Below are 26,989 nucleotides of genomic sequence, written 5' to 3'. Positions count from 1 at the left end.
CTCAGAAACATCTGTTAAGTCTACTCCTTCCTCTAGCCCCATGTCCCCAACTGCAGCCTCATTTCCTGCTTTCAGGAACTCAGGTTCAGGAGCTCCTTTCATCGTACACTTTTTGCAACTTGGCACCTTTGTAAAACTACTGCTTCTGCCTGGAATCCATTGGGTTAAGAGCAGAGACTCAGAAGCCAGGCTGTCTTGAGCTCCAATTCTGACTGAACCTCTGCCTCCCGGATTCAAGCGATTCTCCTGCCTCAGCCTCCCGAGTAGCTAGGGTTACAGGCATGAGCCACCACGCGCGGCTAATTTTGTATTTTTATAGAGATGGGGTTTCTCCATGTTGGCCAGGCTGGTGGTCTGGAACTCCTGGCCTCGTGCTCTGCCTGCCTCAGCCTCCCAAAGTGCTGGGATTACAGGCGTGAGCCACCACGCCTGGCCCACAGTTTCTTAAATATACTGATTTGTAGGGACACATGTAAAAAGTCTTAGCTGAGCACGGTCGCTCATGCCTGTAATCCCAGCACTTTGGGAGGCTAAGGCAGGTGGATCACCTGAGGTCAGGAGTTTGAGACCAGCCTGACTGACCAACATGTTGAAACCCTGTCCCTACTAAAAATACAAAATTAGCCGGGCATGGTGGCAGGTGCCTGTAGTCGCAGCTACTTGGGAGGCTGAGGCAGGAAAATCACTTGAACCTGGGGGGTGGAGGTTACAATTGCGCCACTGCGCTCCAACCTGCGCAATAACAGCGAAACTCCATCTCAAAATAAATAAATACATAAATAAAAATAAAAAGTTTTAGGAAAAAAATTAAAAAAAAATAAGTATTATTCAATAAATTTGGGGTAAAGCCCCATATTACTCTCTCATAGCTGATGGGCAGCCAGAGTTAAAAAAACATAAGCTAAAGGCCTATATCCATTGACCCAAGGGAAGACAAAAAAGATTCATGCCACTCTGCCTGACCCAATTTTGAAGAGTTCTCCCACTTAAAAAACATAGGAATCACATGGTGTCTTCCTCAGTGAAGCTCTGGTTCCCTTCTATAAAATTGATACACTTTAAAGGGTCTGTGGAACATTAGCAAAAGTTGTAGAATGTGCCATACCCAGCCAAGGTGATAGCACAGGTGAACAGAGACCAGGAGAAATATCTTTATTTGAATAGGACCTGAGACAGCATATTGGGCTAAGGAGGAAAGGTAAGGTTCCAAAATGGCGGTCAAAGCTGATCGACCAAAGGGACTCTACTTCCCAGCAACTTTGCAGTTAGTGCAACCAACAAAAGGCCTGCTGGGGAATGTATTTGCCACTAAATTCCCCAAGTATGGCAACATTACAAAAAAGATAGAGGTTTTTCATCATAATTAAATTTCCGCAAACCTCCCCAATCACAAGTATTATAAGCGGAAGTAAAAAAATCACATTTTACAGATCTCAAACTTGTCTTCAACATTTAGTTCATCATTTTCAAAAAATAGCTCCCCTGCCTAATTCATTAGCTATATGATCTATCCAAGCAGCAACAAGATGGCCAGGCCATGGCAATCCTCTTCCCATTTCCCCTAGCCACTCAGGGCTCAACAGCAGGGTGAGGCTCAGGTGGAGGTAGGGGGTGGGGAGCACAAGGGCTACTTTCCCCCAGTACAACATGGCATCTGAAGCTTGATGGGAGAGCAGAACTGGTGAGACTTGAGGGAAGGGTCCAGGGCCTGTATTCAGTCAGAATCACTGCTGGAAGAGGAGGAGGAAGAGGAGGAGGAATGCTGCAAGGGGAAAGGGGAAAGAGGAAAGAAGCATCAGATCCAAATGACCTTTCATCACTCCGTGGGCCATTCTTTGGTGCCCTACCCCTCTACCCAAGTATCCCTTGCTTCCCTAAGAAGGTCAGGAGTCTTGAACTGACTGTACCTAAACAAAAGCAAGGGTTTCCTTCAGCAGTGAGCACACAGGAATGGATTAAACCATCCTAAATTATCACACAGAATTTTAAAAATTTAACATATTGCCTTTGGAGCAAATTTCCAACTTTCTTTACCTGAATCGATGCCTAGGCAAGGAATAAATTACAGGCCCAAGCATAGTATGGTGCCAGGAAACAGCAGTTACCTTATAAATGCTTATTTATTAGCTGCATGCAAAGTCCTATGATTTTAAGAAATTGGATTCTAAGAAGACAGTAGAAACAGCAGTTGTGTGTGCACGTATCTCTACTTTTTCCAAAGCACAATAGGAAAAAGTGGGGAAGATGTAAGAAAAGGCTGGGAGTTCTATTAAATGTTCCTTAAGCACATACTCCCAGCAATGCTACAGTTATTAAATAAAAACATTTTTCAGTCTCTCCAGGGTAATTTCTCCCCCTTCTTCCCCACTAAATCTCAATTCTCTTCAGACTTCTTTTTTTTTTTTCAGATGGAGTCTCACCCTGTCGCCCAGGCTGGAGTGCAATGGCATGATCTCAGCTCACTGCAACCTCCACCTCCTGGGTTTAAGAGATTCTCTGCTGGGTGCGGTGGCTCATGCCTATAATCCCAGCACTTTGGGAGGCCGAGGTGGGAGGATCACAAGGTCAGGAGATGGAGACCACGGGTGAAACCCCGTCTCTACTAAAAATACAAAAAATAGCCTGGCGCGGTGGCTCAAGCCTGTAATCCCAGCACTTTGGGAGGCCGAGACGGGTGGATCACGAGGTCAGGAGATCGAGACCATCCTGGCTAACACGGTGAAACCCCATCTCTACTAAAAAATACAAAAAACTAGCCGGGTGAGTTGGCGGGCGCCTGTAGTCCCAGCTACTCGGGAGGCTGAGGCAGGAGAATGGCGTAAATCCGGGAGGCGGAGCTTGCAGTGAGCTGAGATCCGGCCACTGCACTCCAGCCTGGGCGACAGAGCGAGACTCCGTCTCAAAAAAAAAAAAAAAAAAACAAAAAAAAAAAAAATTAGGCGCTGTGGCGGGTGCCTGTAGTCCCAGCTAGTTGGTGGGGGGTGCTGAGGCAGGAGAATGGCGTGAACTCTGGAGGCGGAGCTTGCAGTGAGCCGAGATTGCACCACTGCACTCCAGCGTGGGGGACAGAGCGAGACTCCGTCTCAAAAAAAAAAAAAAAAGAGATTCTCCCGCCTCAGTCTCCGGAGTACCTGGGATTACAGGCACACAGCACCATGCCCAGATAATTTTTTGTATCTTTAGTAGACATGTTTCGCCATTTGGCTAGGCTGGTTTCGAACTCCTGACCTCGTGATCTGCCTGCCCTGGATTCCCAAAGTGCTGGGATTACAGGTGTGGACCACAGTGCCTGGCCTTCTCTTCAGACTTCTATCAAATACCCAGAATCAGGAATTAGAATCCACAAGGCAAATAAATTTACTGGGCAGTTAAATGTAAATGGAGGCCTCATCAAGATGCAGATTGGTTTAATCCTTCCAGAGTTGTCCTCAGAGTTGCTTTTATCCTTGCACTTTTTTTTTTGAGATGGAGTCTTGTCTGTCATCGAGGCTGGAGTGCAGTGGTGAGATCTGGGCTCACTGCAACCTCCGCCTCCCGGGTTCAAGCAATTCGCCTGCCTCAGCCTCCTGAGTAGCTGGGATTACAGGCATGCGCCACCACACCCAGCTAATAATTCCCAAGTGCTGGGATTACAGGCATGATCCTTACTAATTTTTAACAGTCCTCTAAAACAAAGATACTCAGCCTTGGGGCTGAGTATAAAACCTCCTTAGTCCTAGGCTGTTAGAGGCTGAGTCACTGACTGCTCTTGTCCTCACTTTTTCTGCTGGATGATAGGGCAAAGGGCCCATGTAATTAACACAAGGCCCTAAGAACACTGAAAGAGAGAAAGAACTCCAGGAACTAGGGCCATATTATTATTCTGTTAATTATTATAAGACTTTGCTTTGTCAAAGGAATGACTTTAATTGATGTTTTGATAATGTCAGTGAGGGGGTCCAACTTGCTAGAATATGCACCTGCGGGGAGGGGAGCAAAAGTTCTGGGAGAGAGTAGGGCAGAAAAGATTTGGCTTTTGATTCTAAAAATCTATTTTAAGGCTCACCCTAGCTCCCCCCAGATAGGAGAAGCCTGATGTTTCTTTTCAAGATAATCAGATTCTTCCCAGTAGCAATCTTTTACAAAAAGGAAGAATCATCGACCAGAGTGACACAATCGTCATCCCCCACGTCCACAGAATGTGAATCCCCCTCACCCAACCCCTGCCTACCTAGTCCCTCTGAGGGGGCACCCCTTCCCTAGCCAGGCTCCAGAGGGTACTGACCTTGCCACGCTTGTGGTGCTTGTGGTGCTTGTTCATCTTTTTATGAGCTTTCTTCATTTTCTTCTGCATCTTCTTGTCCACTATCACTGCTGGTCCGACCATGCCAGGAGCCAAGGGATTCACAGGAGGGATTCCAGGGGCAGGAGGTGGGTATGGAGGAGGGTAGGGACCCAAGGGTTGGCATCCTGGATACCCTGGCTGTGGCACAGGATGAGGGGGCCCACCTGGGGGGAAAGCTGGATTGCCCTGGGGAGCTCCTGGGGGAGGAGGACAGGGGCCTGAGGGAAAGAGTGGGTTAATAGGTGGTGGGTGGGCAGGATTGGAACCTCCAGGGCACCCGATGTTGGGGGTATATGGATTTGGCCCTGGCTGCCCTGGGGGAAGAAGCAGATTATAAACATTAGTATTCCCCAGAGTCTCCGACAACAAACAACAAAAAGAAAGAGATTCTTTCTCACCCAATACTTAAAGGGAAATGGAAAAGTGACAAAGGAGAATAGAAGGTAGGGGAGACAAACCTGAGTTGAGGATAAAAGGGGAATGTCCCCGTAAGGGCTGGAGAGAGGAGGGAGACAGTGAACTCTGAGGAAGACAAAAGTACTGGTCAGGCCGGTGGGGCGTGGTGGCTCAAGCCTGTAATCCCAGCAGTTTGGGAGGCCGAGGTGGACAGATCACATGAGGCCAGGAGTTCAAGACCAGCCTGGCCAACATGGTGAAACCCCGTCTCTACTAAAAATACAAAAAGTAGTCGGGCGTGATGGCGCACGCCTGTAATCTCAGCTACTCCAGAGGCTGAAACAGGAGAATCGCTTGAACCCAGGAGGCGGAGGTTGCAGTGAGCCGAGATCGCGCCACTGCACTCCAGCCTGGGCGACAGAGACTCCGTCTCAAAAAATAAATAAATAAAATAAAATAAAAAAGCACTGGTCAGCTGTAGACTAAGGACTTTGCTTTTGCGGGTGTGGCGGGTCGGGGATGGGGCAGCTGATAGAGAAACTTCCTGTTACAGAGTCCATCAGAAAAAGGGTTAGGGGTCGTACAGAACCCCCAAACACCTACCGGCATTGGGATTCCACATGTTTAGGTGTGTCCTCCAGCCTGAGGAGAAAGAAATGAGGCAAAAAAGATGACAGTCTAGAGGTAGGAAGTGGACTTAGCACCGGAGCCCAGCCCTAACGTCTTCCACCCCACAGTAGGCTCTCCCACCTGGAGAACTACCACGACTTCCACATAAGACACATCTCTTTTCTGGCTGGGCGCGGTGGCTCACGCTTGTAATCCCAGCACTTTGGGAGGCCAAGGCGGGTGCATCACGAGGTCAGGAATTCGACACCAGCCTGGCCAACATCGTTAAACCCCGTCTCTACTAAAAATCTAAAAATTAGCCGGGCGCGGTGGCGGGCGCCTGTAATCCCAGTTACTCGGGAGGCTGAGGCAGGAGAATCGCTTGAACCTGGGAGGCGGAGGTTACAGTGAGCTGAGATCGCGCCACTGCACTCTAGCCTGGGCAACAGAGCGAGACACCGCCTCGAAAAAAAAAAAAAGAAAGAAATGTCTCTTTCCACTTGTTTCTTCGCCCTCAATACCTACTTGGTTCCTAACACAGGAATCTAGTTCCCAGGGCCCCTCCACCTAGGTTGAAGCGTCTAACTCTTCGCAAGAGGGCATAGCCCGCGAGTCTCGGCACCCCCATCATTCATCCCCCTTTCCTGGAACTGAGTCCGGAGGCCTTTAACCACCCACAGAGTAAGAAAGGATCTCAAACAACTTTCTCCCTGGGGAGGACCTCACCTCAGGCTAAGAAAAGGATACGCCTGGAGGCGAAGAAGGAAGTTGCTCAAGAACCTCAAATACTTAAATAAATGGACACAGCCCAATTCCTCCAAAAAAGAAAAAAGGCAAATGAAGATCCTAGCCCCAAGCTGCGAAGGGGCTCTTAACCCAGCAATGGGAAAAGGAATAAACCCATGGAATTCAGATACCACGTCACCTTTCCACCGCCGCCTGGACTTGATGCGTTCTTCGCAGTCTCGGCTCTTACTTCCTAGTCACACCTAGTCACCCAGACCCCGTGCTTCGGTACCCGCCTCTGCTACTGCCTAATTGGTAATTATGTGGCCACTCGGCTGATGATTGGACAACAAACTAATCAATCACTCTGGTCCAACTGAGGAGGAAACGGTTGCTCTAGCTGCAGACCGGAGCCCTTTACGACTAGGCAAGTACTGAGAAGCCGGAAATCTCCTGGGGGCGGAGCTAGGCGGAGAGCGCTAGAGGGGGCGGGGCCAGCTGCTGGGCAAAGTCCTAGAGACACCGAGAAGAAACTCTGCCCTTGCTCTCTGCTAGTCATGGTTCACTGGGTGCAATACCTTGTAAAGTGAATACACTATGGTAAGTGTTGTAATACAGATATAGACAGAGTTCTCGGCAAGGGCAGAGGAGCTGCTGAGTCCTAGCCCCAAGCCTCAATGTTCTCGGCTCCCTCTTACACTCGCAAGGGAAGCAAACAAACATTCTTGCGGAAAATACAGAGATTTCATAATCTCTCCCAGGATTCCCTCTCTCAATTGCATAGCTCCGCCATCTGTCAAGAAGCCTAAACCAGAAACCAAGGAGGTCTTCCGTGATCCCTCTGTCTCCTTCACCTCCCTTACCCCAAATTACCAGTTTTGTCTCACAAATACATCTGGAATCTCTCCACTTCTCTCCGTCTTCCCTGGTCTAAACCTCCCATCATCTCTCGCCTGGATTCATTTCTCCCCTGAATTGCTACAATGGCCTCTTTTTTTTTTTTTTTTTTTTTTTTTTTTTTTTTTTTTTTTTGAGACGGAGTCTCGCTCTGTTGCCAGGCTGGAGTGCAGTGGTGCGACCTCAGCTCACTGCAACTTCCGCTTCCCGCGTTCAAGCGATTCTTCTGCCTCAGCCTCCCGAGTAGCTGGGACTACAGGCGCGGCTAATTTTTGTATTTCTTAGTAGAGATGGGGTTTCACCATGTTGGCCAGGATGGTCTCCATCTCTTGACTTCGTGATCTGCCTGCCTCGGCCTCCCAAAGTGCTGGGATTACAGGCGTGAGCCACCGCGCCCAGACTTTTTTTTTTTTTTTTTAAAGAAAACAATACAAGTGGCCAGGTACATTGGCTCATGCCTGTAATCCAAGCACTTTGGGAAGCCGAGGCGGGCGGATCACGAGGTCAGGAGTTCGAGACCAGCCTGGCCAATATGGTAAAACCCCGTTTCTACTAAAAATACAAAAATTAGCCGGGCGTGGTGACATGTGCCTGTGATCCCAGCTACTTGGGAGGCTGAGGCAGGAGAATCGCTGAACCCGGGAGGCGGAGGTTGCAGTGAGCCGAAATCGAAATCGTGCCACTGCACTCCAACCTGGGTAATAGAGTGAGACTCCGTCTCAAAAATAATAATAATAAACAACGACAACAAAAAAATCACACACAATACAATTAACAAACTTGACCTGATGAACATGCATTGAACCATGCTCTCAAAACTTAATGACTGCTAATTCTCCTTAAGCATGCTTAGAGCATTTATAAAAATTGGTCACATTCTAAGTTAAGCATGTCTCAACTGATGCAATTCAATTTTGAAAGAACTGTTCAATACATATTCCCTGACCACGATGTAAAATATAAGCAAACATACAGCTAGATTTTTTTTTTAGAAAAAAAATTGTTTAACTGTCATCCAGGCTGGGCACAGTGGTTTATGCATGTAATCCCAGCACTTTGGGAGGCCGTGGCTGGAGGATCACTTGAGGTCAGGAGTTCAGGACCAGAATGGGCAACTTAGTAAGACATCATCTCTACAAAAATAAAAAATTAAGGCCGGGCGCGGTGGCTCAAGCCTGTAATCCCAGCACTTTGGGAGGCCGAGATGGGCGGATCACAAGGTCAGGAGATCGAGACCATCCTGGCTAACATGGTGAAACCCCGTCTCTACTAAAAATACAAAAAAACTAGCCGGGCGAGGTGGCGGGCGCCTGTAGTCCCAGCTACTCGGGAGGCTGAGGCAGGAGAATGGCGTAAACCCGGGAGGCGGAGCTTGCAGTGAGCTGAGATCCGGCCACTGCACTCCAGCCTGGGCGACAGAGCAAGACTCCGTCTCAAAAAAAATAAAAATAAAAATAAAAATAAATAAATAATAAATAAAAAATAAAAATTAGCCGAGAGTGGTGGTGCACGCCTGTAGTCCCAGCTACTCAGGAGGGTAAGGTGGGAGGATCACTTGAGCCTGGGAGGCAGAGGTTGCAGTGAGCCCAAATCACACCACTGCACTCCAGCCTGGGTGACAGAGCAAGATTCAATCTCTAAATAAATAAATAAATTGCCTTAAAATAACCACGGAAAGAATAAGCCATGATGGAAATTAAATACTTAGAAATAAGTAGGTGGGCACGGTGACTCATGCCTATAATCCCAGCACTTTGGGAGGCCGAGGTGGGTGGATCATGAGGTCAGGATTTTGAGACCATCCTGGCCAACATGGTGAAAACCTGTCTCTACTAAAAATACAAAAATTAGCTGGGTGTGATGGCACACGCTGTAATCCCAACTGCTCAGGAGGCTGATACAGTAGAATCACTTGAACCCGGGAGGCAGAGATGGCAGTGAGCTGAGATGGTGCCACTGCACTCCAGACTGGCAACAGAGCAAGACTCCGTCTCAAAAAAAAAAAAAAAAAAAAAAAGGAAGGAAGGAAGGAAGAAAGAAGCAGGCCGGGTGTGGTGGCTCACGCCAGTAATCCCAACACTTTAGGAGGCTGAGGCAGACAGATTCCTTGAGTCCAGGAGTTCAAGACCAGCGTGGGCCACAGGGGAAACCCTGTCTCTAATACAAATACAAAAATTAGCCGGGCATAAAAATACAAAAATTAGCCGGGTGTGGTGGCTCACACCCAGTTGTCCCGGCTACTCAGGGCTGGGGTGGGAGAATCACTTGAGCCTGAGAGGTGGAGGTTGTGATGAGCCAAGATCATGCCACTGCACTCCAGCATGGGCAAAAGAGCACAAAAAGAAATAAGCCATAATGAAAATATTAGATCCAAAATTTGTGGGATATAGGCAGAACATGGTAGCTCATGCCTGTAATCCCAGCATTTTGGGAGGCCGAGGCAGGTGGATCACATGAGGCCAGGAGTTCGAGACCAGCCTGGCCAGCATAGCAAAACCCCGTCTCTACTAAATATACAAAAAAATTAGGCCAGGCGGGGTGGCTCACGCCTGTAATCCTAGCACTATGGGAGGCTGAGGCAAGTGGATCACAAGGTCAGGAATTCAAGACCAGCCTGGCCAACATGGTGAAATCCCATCTCTACTAAAAATACAAAAAATTGGCTGGGCACGGTGGCTCACGCCTGTAATCCCAGCACTTTGGGAGGGCAAGGCGGGCGGATCACGAGGTCAGGAGATCGAGACGATCCTGGCTAACACGGTGAAACCCCATCTCTACTAAAAATACAAAAAAAATTCGACGGGCGTGGTGATGGGCACCTGTAGTCCCAGCTACTCAGGAGGCTGAGGCAGGAGAATGGCGTGAACCTGGGAGGCAGAGCTTGCGGTGAGCCGAGATCGCGCCACTGCACTCTAGCTTGGGCGACAGAGCAAGATTCCATCTCAGAAAAATAAATAAATAAATATATATATATATATATATATATATATATATATATATATATAGTGTGTGTGTGTGTATGTGTGTGTGTTTAGTAGAAATGGGGTTTCACCATGTTGGCTAGGGCAGTTTCAAACTCCTGACCTCAAGTGATTCACCCACCTTGGCCTCCCAAAGTGCTAGGATTACAGGCATGAGCCACCAGGCCTGGCCTGTTATTTCTTGACTTTTTAATAATCAGCATTCTGACTGGCATGAGATAGTATCTCATTATGGTTTTGATTTACATTTCTCTGATGTTCAGTGATGATGTGCTTTTTTTCATGTTTGTGGGCTGCATGTCTTCTTTTGAGAAGTGTCTGTTCATGTCCTTTGCCCACTTTTTAATGGGATTGTTTTTTTTTTCTTCTAAATTTGTTTGAGTTTATTGTAGATTCTGGATATTAGACACTTTGTCAGATCATAAAAATTTTCTCCTGTTCTGTAGGTTGGCGGTTTGTTCCGATGTTAGTTTCTTTTGCTGTGCAGAAGCTCTTTAGTTTAATTAGATCACATTACAAATTTTTGCTTTTGTTGTGATTGCTTTTGGTGATCTCATCATTAAATCTTTGCCCCTGCCTATGTCCTGAGTGGTATTGCCTAGATAGTGTTCTTTTATTTTGAAATAATTTTAGACTCACAAGAAGTTGTAAAATTTACCCAGCTTCCCCCAGTGATAGTATCTTACATAACAAGACTGCATTTTGGCCGAGTGGGGTGACTCATGCCTGTAATCCCAGCACTTTGGGAGGCCGAGGCTAGTGGATTCCCTTGAACTCAGGAGTTCGAGACCATCCTGGTCAACATGGTGAAATCTTGTCTCTACAAAAAATAGAAAAATTAGCTGGGCGTGGTTGTGTGCACCCATAATCCCAGCTACTCAGGAGGCTGGGGTGGGAGGATCACTGGAGCCTGGGAGACAGAAGTTACAGTGAGCCAAGATCATTCCACTGCACTCCAGTCTCACTCACAGAGTGAGACCCTGTCTCAAAACAAACAAACAGGCTGGGCGCGGTGGCTCACGCCTGTAATCCCAGGACTTTGGGAGGTTGAGGTGGGCAGATCACGAGGTCAGGATTTTGAGACCATCCCAACGAACATAGTGAAACCCCATCTGTACTAACAATAAAAAAATTAGCTGGGCGTGGTGGCACACACTGTAATCCCAGCTACTGGGGAGACTGAGGCAGGAGAATCCCTTGAACTAGGGAGGCAGATGTTGTAGTGAGCCGAGATCGCACCACTGCACTCCAACTTGGGGGTGACAGAGCAAGACTCCGTCTCAAAAAAAAAAAAAAGTTTGCCTACTCTAGAAGTTTATTTTTTCTTTTCTTCTCTCTTTTTTTTTTTTTTTTTTTTTTTTTTTTGAGACGGAATTTCGCTCTTGTTGCCCAGCCTGGAGTGCAATGGTGCCATCTTGGCTCACGGCAACCCTAGCCTCCTGGGTTCAAGTCATTCTCCTGTCTCAGCCTCCCAAGTACCTGGGATTACAGGTATGCACCACCACGCCTGGCTAATTTTGTATTTTTAGTGGACACAGGGTTTCTCCATGTTAGTCAGGCTGGTCTCAAATTCCCGACTTCAGGTGACCAGCCCGCCTCTGCCTCCCAAAGTGCTAGGATTACGGGCATGAGCCACTGCACCCAGCCCAGGTTTCTTTTTTTTTTTTTTTTTTTTTTTTTTGAGACGGAGTCTCGCTCTGTCGCCCAGACTGGAGTGCAGTGGCGCGATCTCGGCTCACTGCAAGCTCCACCTCCCGGGTTCACGCCATTCTCCTGCCTCAGCCTCCGGAGTAGCTGGGACTACAGGCGCCCGCCACCACGCCCGGCTAATTTCTTTTTGTATTTTTAGTAGAGACGGGGTTTCACCGTGCTAGCCAGGATGGTCTCGATCTCCTGACCTCGTGATCCGCCCGCCTCGGCCTCCCAAAGTGCTGGGATTACAGGCTTGAGCCACCGCGCCCGGCCTCCAGCCCAGGTTTCTAAAAAGTGTATTTACATGCCTAATACATCTCCAGGAGCATGAAATCACTACTCATAGGAATATCATATTAGGCAAACATTGGATTTGGTAAACTCATCTTCACAATTGGAACTTTCATATTTTATCATTGTATCACAGAATCATGGAACTATAGGGTTGGAAATGACTTAGAGAAACATTTATTCAATTTCCTGAGAAAAATAAACTTTCCTAAGAGTTCACAGTTAGGAGAGACAAGATTATAACCTATATTTTCTGGCTTTTAGCGATTATTTATTTATTTATTTATTTATTTTGAGACAGAGTCTCGCTCTGTCACCCAGGCTGGAGTGCAGTGATGCGACCTTGGCTCACTGCAAGCTCAGCCTCCTGGGTTCACGTCATTCTCCTGCCTCAGCCTCCCGAGTAGCTGGGACTACAGGTGCCCGCCACCACGCCCAGCTAATTTTTTGTATATTTTAGTAGAGACGAGGTTTCACTGTGTTAGCCAGGATGGTCTCGATCTCCTGACCTCATGATCCGCCTACCTCGGTCTCCCGAAGTGTTGGGATTACAGGCGTGAGCCACCGCGCCCAGCCTAGTGATCCCTTCTATACAACATATTACAATACACTCATTCAAAAATACAAGTAGAAACTGTAATACCACAACACTCCCCTTGTCTTTTTATTTATAGCCTCTCTGATGTTTGGGATATGGTCATTGTTTGTTTGTTTAAAATACGGAATGCTTCACAAATGTGCATGTCATCCTTCCACAAGGACCATGCTAATCTTCTCTGTTTTTTGTTTTCCTTTGTTCGTTTCGATATGGAGGCTCACTCATCCAGGCTGGAGTGCAGTGGTCTGATCTCAGCTCACTGCAAACTCCATCTCCCGGATTGAAGCGATTCTCCATCCTCAGCCCCCAGAGTAGCTGGGATTGCAGGTGTGCATCACCATGCCCAGCTGATTTTTGTATTTTTAGTAGACACAAGGTTTGTCATGTTGGCCAGGCTGGTCTCCAGCTCCTGACCTCAGGTGACCTGCCCTCCTCAGTCTCCCAATCATAGGCTTATTTATTTTATTTATTTTTATTTTTATTTATTTATTCATTTTTTTTTTTCTTTTTTTGAGACGGAGTCTTGCTCTGTCACCCAGGCTGGGGTGCAGTGGCCGGATCTCAGCTCACTGCAAGCTCCGCTTCCCGGGTTCCCGCCATTCTTCTGCCTCAGCCTTCCGAGTAGCTGGGACTACAGGCGCTGCCAGCTCGCCCGGCTAGTTTTTTGTATTTTTTGGTAGAGACGGGGTTTCACCATGTTAGCCAGGATGGTCTCGATCTCCTGACCTCGCGATCCGCCTGTCTCGGCCTCCCAAAGTGCTGGGATTACAGGCTTGAGCCACCGCGCCCGGCCTATTTATTTATTTTTTTTTTGAGACAGGGTCTCACTCTGTCACCCAGGCTGGAGTGCAATGGCGCAATCTTGGCTCACTGCAACCTCCGCCTGCCGGGTTCAAGTGATTCTCCTGCCTCAGCCTCCTAAGTAGCTAGGATTACAAGTGTGCACCACCACACCAGGCTAATTTTTGTATCTTTGTGTTTTTTTTTTTTTTTCTGGTTCTTTTTTGAGACAAAGTCTCGCTCTGTCGCCCAGGCTGGAGTGCAGTGGCGCGATCTCGGCTCACTGCAAGCTCCGCCTCCCAGGTTCATGCCATTCTCCTGCCTCAGCCTCCCAAGTAGCTAGGACTACAGGCGCCCAGCACCATGCGCGGCTAACTTTTTGTATTTTTGGTAGAGACAGGGTTCCATCGTGTTAGCCAGGATGGTCTGGATCTCCTGATCTCATGATCCACCCGCCTTGGCCTCCCAAAGTGCTGAGATTACAGGCGTAAGCCACTGGGCCTGGCCTAATTTTTGTATTTTTAATAGAGATGGGGTTTCACCATGTTGGCCAGGCTGGTCTCGAACTCCTGATAGGTGATCCGCCTGCCTCGGCCTCCCAAAATGCTGGGATTACAGGTGCGAGCCACTACGCCCGACCCATAGGTTTATTTTTGATTGAACATAGCCTTATGCTCATCAGCATGTTTGTACATTCTTTTCTTTTTCTTTCTTTCTGTTTTTTTTTTTTTTTTTTTTTCCTGAAACAGAGTCTGGCTCTGTTGCCCAGGCTGGAGTGCAGTGGCACCATCTCGGCTCACTGCATCCTCCGCCTCCCAGGTTCAAGGGATTCTCCTGCCTCAGTCTCCTGAGTAGCTGGGATTACAGGCGGGCATCACCATGCCCAGCTAGTTTTTGTATTTTTAATAGAGACAGTGTTTCACCATGTTGGTCAGGCTGGTCTCGAACTCCTGACCTTGTGACCCTCGGCCTCCCAAAGTGCTGAGATTACAGGCGCATGCCACCGGGCCCAGCTTCTTTTTTTTTTTTTTTTTTGAGAGGGACTATTGCTGTGTCACCTGGGCTGGAGTGCAGTGGTGCGATCTCGGCTCCCTACAACCTCCACCTCCCAGGTTCGAGCCATTCTCCTGCCTCAGCCTCCCAAGTGGCTGGGACTACAGGCATATGCCACCATGACCAGCTAATTTTTCTATTTTTTGTAGAGATGGGGTTTCACCATGTGGGCCAGGCTGGTCTCGAACTCCTGACCTCAGGTAATCCATCCACTTTGGCCTCCGTCAAAAAAAAATTTTTTGTGAGTGAGGCTCGGTCCGAAAAAATTTAAAAAAATAAAGAATATCCAAAGAGTACTGTTTAGCCTAGATTAGGGGAAACATAAGCTGCCAGGGGGTAATTATAGTAGTTGGGGCCTGCAAGTCCTAGGAAGAAGGAAAGAGAAGGTGCCCAGAAGCAGGCCCTGCCCATCAAAGTATGATGCAGGTTGATTAAGAAAGGAAAAGAAGGCCAGGCGTGGTGGCTCACACCTGTAATCCCACCACTTTGGGAGGCCGAGATGGGTGGATCTCGAGGTCGGGAGTTCGAGACCAGTCTGGCCAACATAGTGAAACCCCATCTCTACTAAAAAACACCGAAAATTGGCCGGGCGCGGTGGCTCAAGCCTGTAATCCCAGCACTTTGGGAGGCCGAGGCAGGTGGATCACGAGGTCAGGAGATCGAGACTATCCTGGCTAACATGGTGAAACCCCATCTCTACTAAAAATACAAAAAACTAGCCGGGCGTGGTGGCGGGAGCCTGTAGTCCCAGCTACTCGGGAGGCTGAGGCAGGAGAATGGCGTGAACCCGGGAGGCGGAGCTTGCAGTGAGCCGAGATCACGCCACTGCACTCCAGCCTGGGAGACACAGCGAGACTCCGTCTCAAAAAAAAAAAAACAAAAAAAAAAAACAAACACCAAAAATTAGCTGGGTGTGGTGGCGGGCGCCTGTAGTCGCAGCTACTCGGGAGGCTGAGACAGGAGAATCAGTTGAACCCAGGAGGCAGAGGTTGCAGTGAGCCAAGATCCCACCATTGTACTCCAGCCTGGGCAACAGAGCGAGACTCCATTTCGAAAAAAAGAAAAAGAAGAACTAGCCCCTGCCTAGGTTGCCTCAGTGGGACTTGAGAACTGACTGGATGTGGATGAGAGCTGAGTCACAGGAAGGGACAAGAACACGCTCCTGGGAAACTCTTGCTCAGTTAAGACACAGCTCAAGCATCCTGTGCTCTGTGAAGCATTCCTGCTCAAGTCTGTCCTGTTTCCCCCAGGACAGTGTACAGGACCCCAACAATGTGATGTGCAGGTCTTTGAGCACCTTTAGGGCAGTGATTTTTGTTGTGTTTACCCTTCTTTCCCCAGTGCCCACCACGAGATCCCACCTTTAAAAATAAATGTTGAGGCTGGGTGTGGTGTCTCATACTTGTAATCTCAGCACTTTGGGAGTCCTAGGCAGGTGGATCCCTTGAGCCCAGGAGTTCAAGACCAGCCTCGGAAACATGGCAAAACCCTGTCTCTATGAAAAAATACAAAAATTAGCCGGGTGTAGTGGCACGCATCTGTAGTCCCAGCTACTTGGGAGGCTGAGGTGGGAGGATCGCTTCAGCCCCGGAGGTCAAGGATGCTGTGAGCTATGATCACAGCCTGGGTAACAGAACAAGAGCTTATCTCAAAAACAAAAATAATAAACAATTTACTTTGGGAGACCAAGGTGGGCAGGTCACGAGGTCAGGAGATCAAGACCATCCTGGCTAACACAGCGAAACCCTGTCTCCACTAAAAATACAAAAAATTTAGCCAGCTGTGGTGGCTGGTGCCTGTAGTCCCAGCTACTTGGGAGGCTGAGGCAGGAGAATGGCATGAACCCGGGAGGCAGAGCTTGCAGTGAGCTGAGACCGTGCCACTGCACTCCAGCCTGGGCAACAGAGCAAGACCCAGTCTCAAAATAAATAAATAAATAAAATTTTTAAAAAATAAACAATTTGCTGGGCGCGGTGGCTCACGTCTGTAATCCCAGCACTTTGGGAGGCCGAGGCGGGCGGATCACAAGGTCAGGAGATCGAGACCACGGTGAAACCCCGTCTCTACTAAAAATACAAAAAAAAAATTAGCCGGACGCGGTTGTGGGCGCCTGTAGTCCCAGCTACTCAGGAGGCTGAGCCAGGAGAATGGCGGGAACCCGGGAGGCGGAGCTTGCAGTGAGCCGAGATCGCGCCACTGCACTCCAGCCTGGGCGACAGAGCGAGACTCCATCTCAAAACAAAACAAAACAAAAAAACAATTTAAAATGCTGGGTGCAGTGGTTCATGCCTGTAATCCCAGAACTTTGGGAGGCTGAGGAACGAGGACTGCTTGAGCTCAGGAGTTTGAGACCAGCCTGGGCAACATAGCAAGACTTCATCTCTACAAAAAATAAAAAATTAGGCCAGATGCGGTGGGCCTGTAATCCCAGCGCTTTGGGAGGCCGAGGTGGGCGAATCACGAGGTCGGGAGATCAAGACCATCCTGGCTAACACAGTGAAAACCCGTCTCTAGGCCAGGCGCGGTGGCTCAAGCCTGTAATCCCAGCACTTTGGGAGGCCGAGACGGGCGGATCACGAGGTCAGGAGATGGAGACCATCCTGGCTAACACAGTGAAAACCCGTCTCTACTAAAAAAAAAAATACAGAAAACAAACAAACAAACAAAACAAAAACCCGTCTCTACTAAAAATACAAAAAATTAGCCAGGCATGGTGGCGGGTGCCTGTAGTCCCAGCTACTCGGGAGGCTGAGGCAGGAGAATGGCATGAACCCGGGAGGCAGAGCTTGCAGTGAGCAGAGACTGTGCCACTGCACTCCGGCCTGGGTGACAGAGCGAGACTCTGTCTCAAAAAAGAAAAAATAGCTGGGTATGGTGGTCCATGCCTGTGGTCCCACCTATTCGGGAGGCTGGGGTAGGAGGATCACAAGAGCCCAGGGAGGACAAGGCTGCAGTGAGCCATGATCGTGTCATTGCACTCATGCCTGGACAGAGACTCTGTCTCCAAAAAAAGAAATCAGATAAATAAATAAAAATAAATGTTAGTGGAAGAGAAGAGAGACAAGAGGGTTCCTGGATTACAGGAATAGAGGAAGGCCCAAGGATATGCGTCAGGAAAGCTGACTTTATTCTGTTTCCTGCACACCTACACCGAGTCACTGGTCAGAACTGCTGTGGACTGGATGCCCGCAGAAGAATCCAAGGATTCGGCAGGTGGGAAAGGCAGTGATGAGGCAGACAAGACAGCTATGCAATCGCCATGTTTAGGTTGGCATGTACATTGATTACACATAAACTGCATATTTACATAGGAGAAAGGGTACAGGCAGGCTGAGGATTCCTGGAACAAGGGCCTTGCTGAACATTGAAGTGGCAGGCACTCCGCTGAGGCCTACAGGGCAGGATGGTAGGGGCAGGAGTTGAAGTACAGTCTTCTGGGCAGAGAGGTGTGCAGCCACGTGGACAGCTCTCCGGAAAGGGGCTCTCCTGAGGATGGGCCAGGGCAGCCAGGCGCTGCTGTACACACTCAGCCGTCAGCCGTGCTTCTGGGTCTGCATCCCAACAGTCTTCTAGGAGCTCCCTCAGCCCATCAGGATCCTGGGAGGAATGACAGGGAGGGAGGGTTGACTCTAGGATCTTGAGTGGGCCCCAGGGTTAAAAGGCATCTTCAGTGTCCATCACTCTGCTTTCAATACCCACTTCTGATCTTTCCTGGAGCCTCCCTCCTTTCCCTCTTGCTGAATTCCAGCCTTCTGAATCTTGTTCCCTATGAAACAGGCTCTGCGGGGGCCTTCTGTACAGCCCACTGTTTCCTCTGAGGAGCTAATATAGGTTGAAAGCTTAATATGCTAATGGGAAATTACTCTCTTTCCTCTCAGAGAGCCAGAGTCTTCTGCAAGTAATGCCCAGTTTCCGTTAGCTAACTTAACACTTGTGCCGTGGAAATTTCAGATCAGGTAGCAGAAGGCACATTCTGTTAAAAAAGTATTTGTGGCCAGGCGCGATGGCTCACGCCTGTAATCCCAGCACTTTGGGAGGCCGAGACGGGCGGATCACGAGGTCAGGAGATCGAGACCATCCTGGCTAACATGGTGACACCCCGTCTCTACTAAAAATACAAAAAATTAGCTGGGCACGTTGGCGGGCACCTGTAGTCCCAGCTACTCGGGAGGCTGAGGTAGGAGAATGGCGTGAACCCAGGAGGCAGAGCTTGCAGTGAGCCGAGATCGCACCACTGCACTCCAACCTGGGTGACAGAGCGAAACTCTGTCTCAAAAAAAAAAAAAACAGTATTTGTGCAAAGCCCTGAACTTTCACTGTGAGGCCACTGCTTTCACCCTTTATACCCAGAACTGCCTTTTATTGGGTCACAGCAGAAACATCATCAATGTATGACAGAATGGGGACTTACTGAACTGATTTTTGGGCTTTACTGTATTAGGAGAGCAGATGGGGCAGAGCTCAGGACAAGAGCAAAGCCAAGGAGGGCATCCTGGAGAAGGGGACTGAGGAACAGGGCTAACTGATGGTAGAGAGGAGAGACAGGCTGGGCAAGGCTGAGCAGGAGGAAGGTGTGTGTCTCAGGTAGATGGAATGGACTGTGTGAGACTTAGGGTGGAAGAGGATGAACTGAGGGGGAGAGCAGGCTTGCCCAGTTCCAGCTGAGCATGAACCAAGGAGTGATGGGAGATGAGAGGAGATAGGAGTAGACAGATGCCCTGGCAGAGATGTCCTTGAAGCCCATGCCCAGCCCCCACTCTCCAGGTTCCCAGCCCAACAGCCTAGGCCTCTTACTGTAGCAAAGCAGCGCCAGGTGGATGGGATGTAGGGACGCCTCCTCTCTTGCACTGCCAAGGCCCATAGCTCATCAGAGGTAGGGGTATTGCCCAGTTCTGCCTCATAGGCCAGTTGGAAGGGTGGTGGACTGCTGTCTGGAGGGAGGTAGAGGGGCTGGGTGTCAGTTAGTCCTAGGGGTGCCTACCATATAGAAAAGGCAAGACAGGGAAAAGCAGAGCTTTCTCAGGACCAGGTCAGGTTGGGGTGAACCTAGAATGGGTGAGGGGGAGCCCAGGGGAAGGGACTGTACCACTTATCCTTACCAGGCCTCAAATCTGGGCAGCGGCTCAGTATCTCCCACAGGAGCAGAGCCAAAGAGTAAATATCAGCTCGTCGGAGGGCCATGCCCCAATCTTGTAGGTCCAGAGTCTTGTCCAAGAGCTCTGGTGCCATGTACCTCTGGGTGCCAGCCTGGAGAGCAAGGCACGAAGGGCCAAGAATCATCTCTGTGGCAACCCTCATTGCAGCAATGGTCCATGCAATATCCCCAAACACAGACTCAGCAATGTCCCAAATGCTATAGGTATTGCTACAACTGTTGACACACAATGGCTGCATTGCCATCAGCAGCACCACCATCATCCTGGGCCTCACCAGTTAGCCAGAGAACTCACTTCCATGATGGCAGCTGGGCCTTGTGGTTGAGTAGGGGTCCAGGCAGGGGGCTGAGTGAGGCCAGGGAGCACCAAGGCAAGGCCCAGGTCTCCAATGGCACACGATCCATCTTCCCGAATGAGCACATTCTGGCTGCTCAGATCTCGGTGGGCAATACCTGGTTTATATTGGCCTGTGGGGGAATCAAGGTCGAAGGAACATGGATGTTCTTCCTCCCTCTTTTTTTTTTTTTTTTTTTTGAGACAGAGTCTTGCTCAGTCGCCCGGGCTGGAGGGCTGGAGTGCAGTGGCCGGATCTCAGCTCACTGCAAGCTCCGCCTCCCGGGTTTACGCCATTCTCCTGCCTCAGCCTCCCGAGTAGCTGGGACTACAGGCGCCCGCCGCCTCGCCTGGCTAGTTTTTTTTGGATTTTTTGTAGAGACGGGGTTTCACCGGGTTAGGCAGGATGGTCTCGATCTCCTGACCTCGTGATCCGCCCGTCTCGGCCTCCCAAAGTGCTGGGATTACAGGCTTGAGCCACCGCGCCCAGCCTTTTTTTTTTTTTTTTTTTTTTTTTTTTTTGAGTCGGCATCTCGCTCTGTTGCTCAGGCTGGAGTGCAGTGTCGCAATCTCCGCTCACTGCAACCTCCACCTCCCGGGTTCAAGCGATTCTCCTGCCTCTCAGCCTCCCGAGTAGCTGGGACTACAGGCACGTGTCACCACGCCTGGCTAATATTTTGTATTTTTAACAGAGACGGGGTTTCACCGTGTTAGCCGGGATGGCCTCGATCTCCTGACCTCATGATCCGCCTGCCTCGGTCTCCCAAAGTGTTGGATTAAAGGTGTGAGCCACCGCGCCCGGCTCTTCCTCCCCCTTTTGACCCAATCCTTCCCCTCCAAACTAAGGGAGAATCAGAAACTTAGCAGTGTGGCTGCCTTGACTTCCTATGCCCAGCTCACCCACCATTCTGCCAGCGCTCCTCATGGAGAAATGCCAGGCCCTGGGCCAGGGACAGTGCCATCCGCAGGGAACTTCCCCAGTCACTGGTGTGCTGGGTCAAGTAGTGGTACAGGGAGCCCTGGGAAAAAAACAGAGAGAAAAGGACAGTACACAAAGCTGGAGGTGGCTGATCCATCCCAGAGAGCAGAGATCAATTGACAGTCTTCTCCCTGCATCTCCCCAGCAGATAGACACACCGACGGATGCTGGCCAAGACAATAGGTAGAAGGAGTAAGACTGTGCATCAATTGACATGAAAAATAGTAACTCGAGATCAAGGTTACTAGGCACTTACTGTGGTCCAGGCCCAGTGGATGTGGCCTCCTGTAATCCTTGTAACAACCCTAGGAGGTAGGTCTTCCTGTCACACCCCCATTTAACAGATGAAGAGCTTTTCCTCAGAGAACTAAGGAAACTCGCTTGAAGTCAGTCGGTGAGGCAGGAGTGGAGCTTGAGTCCAAGCAGTCTGACTCAAGATCACTTACTAATAACCACCAGCTTATACTGACTCAGAAAATGTGGGGCAAAGACAGTAACAGAGGAGGCAGGGTAAGCTAGTCAGGGGCATCCCTCATGAGCCACCTTGTCTGAGGTGTCAGGCATGTGTACACATAGACAGGCAGAGCCAGTAGATAACAGAGTAGCAGGTGGAGGGCAAGTGGGAATTGGAGGGAAGGGAGCAATAGAACCCCTCATTCGACAAGTGTCATCGAGCACCTTCAGTGGCCATGAGTTGTGTGCAGGCACCAAGATGGCTCAGATGAGAAGGTAAGAGATAAAGAATGCAGTAAACCCCAAGATGGGAAAATTAACCGAGTGCCAAGGGGCATAAAGCAAGAATGACTAACACTGCCTGGAGAAGTCAGAGAAATTTAAACAAACAAACAAACAAAAAAACAGTGATTTTTGAGCTGGGCCAGGAGGTATGTGGTCAAAGAGGGGATTTTCCATCATTCAAGATTTCGGAGGTGCAGAAGCTATAGGGGCTGAAAAAGTCCAGGGAAGAGCCACTGCATTTGGGCACTGAAACAGGTGGTGGAGGTTGAACTACTTACAATAGGGCAAAGTGAGTTGTGGGGAGCTCTTCTACGTGGACAGAGACACACACAGTCCTGGTGGAGGGGTAAACAGGAGGCAACAGACATGATGATGAGGAGCCAGCTCTAGAGTCACATAGATTCTGGGCAAATGACTTTCCTTTTCTGAGCCCCATGTGGATAATCATTCCTACCTCATAATGTGTTTGCAAAGGGTGTGTTTGGAAATGTTTAAAGTGTGTAGCATGGCTGGGCGGGGTGGCTCACACCTGTAATCCCAGCACTTTGGGAGGCCGAGGCAGGCGGATCACTTGAGGTCAGGAGTTTGAGACCAGCCTGGCCAACATGGTGAAATCCCATATCTACTAAAAATACAAAAATTAGCCAGGAGTAAGTAGTGGCGGCACGCCTGTAATCCCAGCTACTCGGGTGGCTGAGGCAGAATTGCTTGAACCCAGGAGGCAGAGGCTGCAGTGAGCTGAGATCATGCCACTGCATTCTAGCCTGGGCAACTGAATGAGACTCTGTCAAAAAAAAAAAAAAAAAAAAAAAAGTGGGTAGTGTAATGCCTAGCAGGAAGCAGATGGGAAATGGTATGAAAGCTTTAAAAGTCCCAAATCTTTAGCAGGCCCATAGGGCCTGGTGTGGCTGGCCTCTGCCTACCTTTTCTTCTTCTTTTTGCTCATTGCTCTCCCCTTCAAGTCACATCTTATTATTCTTATAATTCAGTGGCCCTCTCTTCTAGCACTTAGCACACTTGACATTTGACACTTGTGTTTACTTGATCCATTTCTGTCTCCCCTGCTAGTCTATAAAATCTGTAAAGGCAGGGATTGTGTTTTTTCTGGCCTCTAGCAGAGTGTCTGACATATAGTTTATAATTATTTGTTGAATGAATATATGAATAAGTTTGGAGGGTTGTGCCTGAAGGTATTTCTTTAACATTGTTTTTTTTTTTTGAGATGGAGTCTTGCTTTGTCACCCAGGCTGGAGTGCAGTGGCGCGATCTCCACTCACTGCAAGCTCTGCTTCACGGGTTCACACCATTCTCCTGCCTCAGCCTCCCGTGTAGCTGAGACTACAGGCGCCCGCCACCACGCCCGGCTAATTTTCTTAAATGTATTTTTAGTAGAGATGGGGTTTCACCGTGTTAGCCAGGATGGTCTCGATCTCCTGACCTCGTGATCTGCCTGTCTCGGCCTCCCAAAGTGCTGGGATTACAAGCGTGAGCCACCGTGCCCGGCCAACATTGTTTTTTTTTTTTTTTTTGGCTGGGCACAGTGGCTCATGCCTGTAATCCCAGCACTTCGTGGGGCTGAGATGGGTGGATCACTTGAGTTCAGGAGTTCGAAACCAGCCTGGCCAACATGGTGAAACTCCGTCTCTACTAAAAATGCAAAAATTAGCCAGGCGTGGTGGCAGGCACCTGTAATCCCAGCTACTGGTGAGGCTTAGGGAGGAGAATTGCTTGAACCCAGGAGGCAGAGGTTGCAGTGAGCCAAGCTATGCCACTGCACTCCAGTCTGGGCAACAGAGCAAGGCTCTGCCCCCCTCACAAAATAAAATAAAATAAAATAAAATAAAATAAAATAAAATAAATATATAAACATGTATTGTTTATGTAATAAAAAATAAAAATAAATAAAAATTATTATTATTTTGAGACAGGGGCTTACTCTGTCACCTAGGCTGGAGTGCAGTGGCACAATCTTGGCCCACTGCCAGTCTTGACCTTCCCAGGCTCAGGTACTCCTTCCACCTCAGCCTCCCAAGTAGATGGGACCGCAGGCACATGCCATCACACCCAGCCAATTTTTTCTTTTTTGTAGAGGTGGGGTTTCACAGTGTTGCCCAGACTGTTCTTGAATCCCTGAATTCCTGGGTTCAAGCAATCCTCCCAAGTTGGCCTCCCAAAGTGCTGGGATTACAGGCGTGTGCCACCGTGCCCAGCTTGTTACTATTTTTTGAGATGGTCTCACTCTGTCTCCCAGGCTGGAGTGCAGTGGGATGCTCACGGCTCACTGCAGCCTCAACCTCCTATGCTCAAGCGATCTTTCCACCTCAGCCCCCTGAGTAGCTGGGACTATAGGTGTGCACTGCCATGCTGAGCTAATTTTGCAGTGATAGGGTTTCCTCATGTTGCCTAGGCTAGTCTTGAGCTCCTGGGCTTAGGCGATCCACCCACCTTGGCCTCTCAAAGTCCTGGGATAACAGGCGTGGGCCACCTCACCTGGCCATTTTTAATGTCTTAGAAAAGAGAAAATCGAAAGCAGAAGCATCAACAAGGCCCAGCTACCATGTAGCCCCCACCTCCATACATACACACAGGCACACACACACATATATACTCCTTGGTGCTCACCTTGGGATGCAGTTCCAGTACCAGCAGGGGCCCAGAGAGCATGGGGCCAGGGCCCCCCCAGCTGGCGGTGATAAATCGGACAATGTGGTCGTGCTGTAGGCCTGGAAGTTCGTACAATGCTCTCTCAGCTTGGAACTGAGCCACAGACCTCGGTGGAAAGGCCTTGATGGCAACCAGTTTGCCTTGCAGCTGCCCGGCCCAAACCACTGCATGACCTCCTTCCCGGATTACCTGGTAGGGACACTGTGCTGAGTGTGGGCCTCTGAGCTATAATAGGGCCAGGCTTCCTCCCCAGCACAACCTCCAGGAGTGCCCAGAGGATCCCTTCTCTCCCTCCCTGGGGCACCTGGGAGAAGCACAGCTCGGGCAGCTCCTGCAGCTCCACACTCCAGTCCCTGCCCAAGTCTGGCCCTGGCTTTGGCACTGGTTCACTTCGCACTCTGTAGTTCTTTCGCTGTAGCAGGGCTGGAACAGAGAAGAGCCTTAGGTTCAGGGTGCACATGCATGGGGACAGGAAAAGGGACTCTATGGAAAGGGAGCTTTGTGAGAGGTCATGGGAGTCTGGGAATCAGGCTATGGAGATCCCAAGACCATGGGGTCAGGGGTGCCTGGAGAGGGATCAGAGCTCTGGGGACAATGTCTTGGGGTCACAAGGGAGGGATGGGGTGGATTAGTACCCAAGATGATGCTGCCCAGCAGCAGCAGGAGGAGGAGGAACAGCCCCAGCAGCACCAGTGCCATCCAGATGGACTCACCTGGACATCAAGGCAAGAATGCAGGCTGGCAAGCACTGACCCAAACCTGCTCTCCGCTGTTCCCCTCCTGAGAGCTTGCTTCTCAACCCACCCCCACCCTGGTCACAAGACCCCTTATCTCCCAGTCACCAGGGCAACCAACTTCCCAAGGCCAGGAGGAGGAAAGTGTGGGGTGGGAGTAGGGTGAGAACTGGCCCTGGTTCCATCTCTCATCCTAACCTGGGCCCAGCCCCCACCAGCCTTCAGTACCCTTGGGTGGCTACCTGGGGCAGCCTGGGGACCCTGGGAGCCAGGAGTCCCAGGGCTCCCTGGAGGAGGCAGATGGCTGTAATTGGCATTGCAGAAGTCAGTGCCACAGGAGCAGGTGAAGAGAGTGGAGCCAGGGCTGGGGTGGGCTCGGGGACTTGGGTCACAGTGGAGGGACTCACAGCCTGGCTCATCACTGTCTCGGCATCCTGATGGGGTGGGATTAGGGGAAGAGGAGAGAAAGGGGGAAAAGGGAGAAAGCACAATGGCATGTGGAAACAGAGGATAAATCCCTTCTCTATCAGAGGCATCCCTTCCATCTCTCATGGGCTTTTCTTTCCCACCACATGTTCTATTTCTCCCCTTCCCCCTTGGTTGCCACCCACACCCCAGGATGTGTCTGTCTCCCACCCTAGCTATCACCTGCCATATACTTTGCCATTCACCTTGCATTTCCACCTGTGCCCGGTCTTGGGTCAGGTTCCAGATCCCAAAGCAGCAGCGGCTGTAGAGGCAGCGGATAGCTCTAGGGAGCTCTGGGCCTGTATCTAGCAGCTCTCCCAGTGTCTTTGTGCTTCCCTGCACTCCAGGGGCCTCAAAGAACACACAAGTTCGCCTGTTTGGGGGTGCTGAGGCCCAGGGTGGGGAAAGGAAAGGATTCGAGATAGGAGTGAATGCAGAGGCAAAAAAGTGGCCAAAAGAACAGACAAAAACATGTTCCACATCCCAGCGTCAGTATGGTAAAGCCACAGGAGGAAGCAGGGTCAGCAGAGGGCTGGAACCTGAGCCCCGCCATGGGGACACATGGCTCTGTCCTTCACCCTCACTCACCCAGCCCACTCACCACTCTTCCAAAGGGGTGGCTCTTGCTTCAAGCGCCCCTTTCCCTCACGGGATGGATGGAAAGACCCTTCCCCTCCCTGTAGACGCTTACCTTCCACAGCTGTGGGAAGTAATGCCCAAAGCCCCAGAGACCCTAGCATCTTGCTGGAGGATGGCAGCAGCAGAAGGAGGAGAGCATGAGCCAGCACAGCTGCCCCTGGCCAAAGCTTTCTTCAGATACAGGGCATCCTGGGGCTTCTGATCCCTCAGTCCCCAACTCCGCCCCCCTCATTCTATCCCAGCCTCTGTGGGGGAGAAGGCTGCTGTGGGGGAGAGGGTGGGTGTGGGGAAAGCAGGGAAAGAAAGGGAGGAGCAGAGAACCAATCTCATATCCTCTTCTCTTCTGCAACCTCCTCTTTGCTCTGCATAGTGGGAGGAGGGGACCTTGCAGGCCCAGCTGAGAACCCAGTGATGCCTAATTTCAAATCTTTGCCCTTTTCTGACCTTGGAAGAAGATGCTGGACTCTGTTGACTCTTCTCAGGAGGAAACTAAGGTGAGGTCAAATGCTTAGAGCCATTCAGCTCTGCCCAAGATCCCTTCTAGCCTAAGATCCCTTTATATTCAGGGTTCATATCTGCAGCTGCTTGGGCAGAGGAAGGCCTCACAGCCCATATTAGAGGTTACCTTGTTTTCCAACTTAAGAATCAGAAAGTACATAAAACTGACCTGAATTAAAAAAAAAAAACACATTGAAAACAGTAACAATGGTAAATTTTGCTGTGTGGATTTCACTTAAAAAAAAATCACATTGGTTCACAGGCTGAACAAATAACCATTATTAAGGAGGTGACAAAGTTCTTATCAAGCACCTACTATATTCTGGGTCACAGCTAGGGCTATGCATTTTACAATCGTCTCATCTAATTCTCCCCTGAAATATTTATTATTATTATTATTATTTTATTTATTTTTTGAGACTGAGTCTTGCTC

The 26,989-nt window shown here is 49.6% G+C and overlaps 2 protein-coding genes and 1 non-coding gene across 15 annotated transcripts; all 3 read right to left on the bottom strand.

The window, feature by feature from the left end:
- Window positions 1–1,137: 1,137 nt before the first annotated feature.
- Window positions 1,138–6,296, bottom strand: PRR13 (proline rich 13). 2 transcript variants are annotated; one of them, XM_065524317.2, is made up of 5 exons: window positions 6,255–6,296; window positions 6,056–6,144; window positions 5,324–5,362; window positions 4,265–4,638; window positions 1,138–1,762 (listed from the first exon to the last, which is right to left on the bottom strand). In XM_065524317.2, the coding sequence occupies exons 3-5, from the start codon at window positions 5,340–5,342 to the stop codon at window positions 1,715–1,717; spliced, it is 441 nt and encodes a 146-aa protein (XP_065380389.1). In that variant the 5' UTR covers window positions 5,343–5,362; window positions 6,056–6,144; window positions 6,255–6,296; the 3' UTR covers window positions 1,138–1,714. The 2 variants fall into 2 exon arrangements, with proteins under 2 accessions (XP_065380389.1, XP_005571076.1); XM_005571019.4 differs by lacking the exon at window positions 6,056–6,144.
- A 6,333-nt stretch (window positions 6,297–12,629) lies between these two features.
- On the bottom strand, window positions 12,630–12,734 carry LOC123567746 (U6 spliceosomal RNA). The gene has a single exon (XR_006690853.1). It is a non-coding gene; the product is annotated as a U6 spliceosomal RNA (small nuclear RNA).
- Window positions 12,735–17,589: 4,855 nt separating this feature from the next.
- Window positions 17,590–26,239, bottom strand: AMHR2 (anti-Mullerian hormone receptor type 2). Of its 12 annotated transcripts, none has more exons than XM_065524272.2 (11): window positions 26,111–26,239; window positions 25,623–25,805; window positions 25,194–25,385; window positions 24,853–24,930; window positions 24,407–24,640; window positions 24,176–24,276; window positions 20,741–20,855; window positions 19,798–19,970; window positions 19,447–19,594; window positions 19,142–19,278; window positions 17,590–17,944 (listed from the first exon to the last, which is right to left on the bottom strand). In XM_065524272.2, the coding sequence occupies exons 1-11, from the start codon at window positions 26,157–26,159 to the stop codon at window positions 17,651–17,653; spliced, it is 1,704 nt and encodes a 567-aa protein (XP_065380344.1). In that variant the 5' UTR covers window positions 26,160–26,239; the 3' UTR covers window positions 17,590–17,650. The 12 variants fall into 12 exon arrangements, with proteins under 12 accessions (XP_065380344.1, XP_005571070.1, XP_005571073.1 ...); XM_005571013.5 differs by having other exon boundaries at window positions 24,176–24,406; window positions 24,522–24,640; XM_005571016.5 differs by having other exon boundaries at window positions 19,142–19,274; window positions 24,176–24,406; window positions 24,522–24,640.
- Between the last annotated feature and the right edge of the window lie 750 nt (window positions 26,240–26,989).

The sequence above is a fragment of the Macaca fascicularis genome, chromosome 11 (genome assembly GCF_037993035.2).
Source record: "Macaca fascicularis isolate 582-1 chromosome 11, T2T-MFA8v1.1".
NCBI classification, from domain to species: Eukaryota; Metazoa; Chordata; class Mammalia; order Primates; family Cercopithecidae; genus Macaca; species Macaca fascicularis.
The sequence above is the reverse complement of the archived record's forward strand: the minus strand, read 5'-3'. Positions and strand labels throughout refer to the sequence as shown.